This window comes from Curcuma longa, chromosome 14 (genome assembly GCF_044706935.1).
Source record: "Curcuma longa cultivar G26 ecotype Majalengka, Jawa Barat chromosome 14, ITB_CL_G26_1.1, whole genome shotgun sequence".
Classification (NCBI taxonomy): Eukaryota; Viridiplantae; Streptophyta; class Magnoliopsida; order Zingiberales; family Zingiberaceae; genus Curcuma; species Curcuma longa.
Genome location: NC_133874.1, coordinates 1307226 through 1312499, shown reverse-complemented (window position 1 = coordinate 1312499; position 5274 = coordinate 1307226). Strand labels below are relative to the sequence as shown.

General features: G+C 35.6%; 1 protein-coding gene across 1 annotated transcript; it reads right to left on the bottom strand.

The window, feature by feature from the left end:
• Nucleotides 1–1128: 1128 nt before the first annotated feature.
• Nucleotides 1129–3729, bottom strand: LOC141845373 (F-box protein PP2-A15-like). The gene is made up of 3 exons (XM_074733440.1): nucleotides 3120–3729; nucleotides 2902–3042; nucleotides 1129–1200 (listed from the first exon to the last, which is right to left on the bottom strand). Exons 1-3 carry the CDS (start codon nucleotides 3429–3431, stop codon nucleotides 1129–1131), a joined length of 525 nt encoding a protein of 174 aa, XP_074589541.1. The 5' UTR covers nucleotides 3432–3729.
• Nucleotides 3730–5274: the final 1545 nt, after the last annotated feature.

The following is a 5274-nucleotide window of genomic DNA, read 5'->3' as shown; positions in this document are numbered from 1 at the left end:
ATGTGGACAATATTGTCATTATTGGGAATGATATTGTAGGCATTTTATCTCTTAAATCCTTTCTTCACAATTAAATTCATACAAAGGATTTAAGTATTTTAAAATACTTCTTAGGTGTTGAGATAACAAGAAGTAAGATAGAAGCTTTCTTATCTCAAAGAAAATATGTACTTGACTTATTGTTTAAGATTAGAAAATTAGGAGCTAAACCAAATAATATTCCAATGGCTCCTAATCTGCAACTCACAAAAAATGATGAATTATTTGATAATCTTGAGAGGTATAGAAGATTGGTTAGAAAGATAAATTATCTCAATGTGATTCATCCAAATATTGTATATTCAATCAGTATTATGAGTCAATATATGGTTTCTCTAACAATTAATCATTAGCTAGCTATAGAACAAATTTTGTGTTATTTGAAAGGAGCACTTGGATGAGGTATCTTATATATCAATTATGGTCATACTAAGATTAAGTGTTTTTCATATGCTAATTAGGCAAGATCCAAAGATGATCGAAGATCCACATCTAGTTATTGTGTCTTTGTTAGAGGAAATATAATTTTATGGAAAAATAAAAAGTCAAATGTTGTTTCATGTTCAAATACAGAATCAAAATATAAATTTATGGCAAATATTGTATCTGACACAATGTGGATATATTACCTTTTGACTAAAGTAGGTCTTAAAACTTTAGTATCAGCTAAATTGTGGTGTGATAACAAGCAACTCTATATATTGCTTCCAATCTCATATTTCATGAGCGAACTAAGCATATTGAAATTGATTATTATTTTGTTCATAAAAAGATTTAGCAAGGTTTGATCTCTATGAGGTATGTGAAGACAGGAGAATAGCTGGGAGATATTTCACAAAAGTTATAAATAAGGTTCAAGTCGCATGATCAATATTTATACACCAACATGAGGGGGTGGGTAACAGATTATAGATTATATAAATAAATATATAGAATTTTAGAGATATGACTTACCTTGATTGTAGGAATTTGATTAAGTCTAATTACTCTATATATATATATATAGATAGATAATTCCTCAAAAAAATTTTAACAATAATGATTGTACAAACAAAAATGCACTGCTTGCTCAACTAGAGAAAAGGCTAATTAGGAGTTCGCTTCTGCTAAAGCATTTCGCTCTCTTATATCACTAAACTTGATAGTCCAATTTCCAACTACCTACAACCCAACATGAAAATGCAATCTCTTGAAGATGGAGCAAGGAAGGTGCTAATAATGTTGTGATTAATTAACTATTAAGCTTTAGCAGATTGATCCCATTACCCCTATGGCAAGTCCATTTCATACATGCACCCATGCAGGTCAAAGTCTTACGTTGTTGGTCTTACAAGACAAAAATGTATGTTGAATCTACTCAATAAAGAAGCAGACGTTGCGGATCACATTTGTATCTAGAAAGGAGTAATTCAGCTAAGGTGTTCAATTGTTTTAATATAAAATTGTATCAAAGTGATACTTTATGATATCCCAGACATTAGTCTACCCAAACTCAAACCCATCTGATGCTCTCTAAATTGTAGAGCATGGTTTTCCATTGCATGGCAGGAAAAGAATTTGAGACACTAAGTATTCTCTCACACTACTTCTCCAAGCATAGATAAAAAAGGGTAAACTTTCGATGCACTGGTTTTCCTCCAAGAACAAGAGAGTTAGATGTAAATAGGTGGTGGTTATTAGTGGAAGGTATAACCATCTTCCTTATTTGCAAATAGGTGGTAGTTATCAATGGAAGTTATAACCGTCTGCTTCTTCTAGAATATGTATAAATGATGTCCTTCTAATGTGGGACCATAGGCTGATGATGTGGCATAGGTTGATGATGTGGCATGGAGATCATATCAGTTTACCTATTTAGATTAGAAAAGATTGCTTCATTTTTTTTGCATATAATGGCACCTTCTACAACATAATTATTAATGAATTTAGCAGGTCAACTTGCCAAATTACTTTTTGACAAATAAAAAAGGAATCAACCAAACCTAGGAAACATAGACTTGAAAGTTGGAGATATGTAGGCCATTCTAAAATTGGAAGCATTTTAGCTCCTTTAAAATTGATAGATAAAGGACCACTAGCTTTTCTGTCCTGCCACCCGTTATTATGTTGCAATTACAAATACATGGAATACGTTAATCGACAAAACTAATATTCAATGTTAAATCTTAATGGGTATACCTAGTTCAGAATAAAAAGATGGCGTTGCTGCAGTTAGCATGAAATGATACTATACTACTGAGAAGTTTAAATAGGAAATTTTCATTTTACTGAGAGCAATTAGTCAAAATGGTTCCATTTGCCAAACACCATATTTTGATTCAAATCCAATGTTTCTCTCTAGAAGAGAATGTTTCCTTCCTGATTCTAAATCTAATATTTTATTGCTACTTCTTTTCCTAGCTATAGCAAGCAGAAGAAAATTGGATTAATATTTTTTTATGTTAAATTTTTTTTCTTCAACAAAAAAGAGTGATTTGATAATAACACATTTGTTGAAGGACAAGTAGCATTTATGTAGCTTGGAATAATAATAATAATATACTTAGTTAAAGAACAACAAATTACATCTTTTATCATTGATACAAGACAAACATTCTCGAGTCTACCTTAAAGTTCCAGCATGACAATAATCTTAAATGAATCCATTTTATGTATTTGAATTAAGAAAGGGTCAATTATTTCATTTAGGGGCTTTTAGTAAATTTTTCATGAAGGAGAACAGTAAAGTATACGTTTGTGTAATGAAATTCAAACAGGTTGGTAAATAATAATTCTCTAAAATAATTCAGTTTATAATTCATGAATTCATAGAGATCAAACTTATAAGGATCAAATAAACTTAAGTTTGCCTTGAATTATTACAAAGATGAAGGTCAAATTGCACCTTGACTCCGGGGTTGGAATCCAGCTCCAGTATCGTCGGTCCTCGATCCCAGTAATGGACATAGCCTTTGCAGAAACAGACACACACACCCCACCAGTGACTCTGTCCAGCCAGAGAACCTACGGGGTTAGGGCAGGCCACCGTCACGGCGCAGGATATGCCATAGCGAAGGTAGTGACGGAAAACGACACCGTACCTTGTATCGGTCATCGAAGGGTACGGGACGCGAGAGGAAGGCGAATATGTCCTTCTTCTTCGACACAAGGGAAGCACCGGGCGGCAGGAGAGACAACAGCTGGGGGTAGGTGGGGGGCAATTTGAGCTCCCACACGGAGTCGGAGGAGGCGGCACCGCGGAACGCACGGTTTAGGCGCGCCAGATTGCAGATCTCGGGCGGGGTGAGGTAAGTGAACACGCAAGCCACACAGCTCTCGGGGATGTCCCCGAGGCCTGGGCCGCCAGATCCATCGCCGACGTCCACCGTCAAATTGGAGAGCGAAGCGCCCATATCCGCCACTAACCTTTCGAGACTACAAGGAACCGATCCGTCCTTCGCCGCACCCCTCCGCCCACCGCAAGGTGGGATGGAGTGAGGCGAGGAGACCGAGATAGAAAGAGGGTGCTTGGTTGGAGAGGGAGGATCAGATCGATTGGGCTTGGCCACCGGGGAGGAGGCAGAGGAGGGAGAGACCCGCGCCTATTGCGCAGGCCGAGCGAGTGTTTCTTCTGGGAAGGGTAGCGGCTCCTCGTCCTCGTCCTTCTTTCTCCTTGCTACTCTCTGATGACTGGCGAAGGAGGGAGCGGTAGTTGGGATGCCACCGTAATAAGAAGAATAGTGTGGATGTGGATGTGGATGTGGATGTGGGTGTGATGGAACCGACGTGAACGCACGCAGCCGGTTCGGCCGGTTGGCGAAACTGAAACAATCTCACCCACCTCCCACGGTTCAGGTTGAGGTCAACCAAATCATGTGGAAAATGCATCGGAAAGGACGGTTTGTCAATATATTCAACCGTCGCCTTTCCCCATGCGGCAACTGCTTTCGAAAGACCTTAATTTTTCTAATAAATTCTCCTTTATTAAAAATAATTTAACCAAGTATCTGTTTCTGAAATTTCAAGTACCCTCTTGCCCTCGCCCAGCTCAGTCATCTCTGTCTTGCATGCCAAAATTTTTTTGCCCCAACAGACTAACTCATATGGTTATTATTATAATAAAATTTAAAGATCAATTTTTAAGGAATGCAAAATATTCCACTGGACTAGAATGAAATTTTTCATGATTGACCTCTTTTTTAATTTTAAGGAATGCAAATATTAGAGGGGCTCCCAGAATGAAGGCATCACCTTTTACCACAAATTAAAAGTCAAAATTTTTATTTAAAATTAAAGGGCATAATTATATTTTAGACAAAAGAAATAATTTTATTAGCTTATAATTTCGTAGATAAGCATCTTTAGGCATCTTATGTCATTTCTAGTATTCGAAATTATTTTGATACTAGATGACATATAAATTTTTTTATTTTTTTAGTTGACGTTAAATGTCTGGTCCTTCAGACCGATTAATCTTAAGATGTCGACCTAGCTCCATAAAAAATTTTCACTAGTCATTTAGATAAATTAAAAAATATTTGAAATGAATTATCCAGTAGTGTAGCATTCTTATATCAACCTCCCACCGAAAAAGTTACTGACGTATAAGTATTTTAATTCTTTTAATAAAACATATCATATAGGATTATATACTGTTTTTGGACTATCAAATAATATCACTTTTCTTTTTTTCAAAATATTTATGAATGTCTTTTTGACTGGAAAAAAATAAAATGATACTCTTATTATTTTTTAGCAAAAATTGTTCCCTTTAAAAAAATAAAATAATTCTAATATATTTCTCATTATGAAAATAAATTTGTGTTATTATAATAGCTATAATCATAACTTCTAAAATATATAATAAAATTATTCTAACATAATCTATTATGATCAAAATCTATTGTTTTCCTAAACTTCATTGACAAAGCTTCCTATATAGATTAGCACGCATCGTATGACTCATCGAGAGTCATCTCGACAAGTCCCTTCGATACTTAAGTTATCATGAGTAAAAATGAAGTAAAAAAATGTAGAAGAATAATGAGAAGGGCTAGAGTTAGGGTTTGCATACTCCAAAACAGATTCCCCTTCCACCGATAACTATGTTGTTTATATAAAATCATGCTCACCGTAATAGATTAGTGGATCTTGGGTTTGCGAGTTGTGGGTCATGCTCAATCCTTAGCTAGAGCAAGGTCACATGTGTTAGGTTTGTCAAAGTGGAGTGTGTTAGGTTTGTCAAAGTGGAGCCAG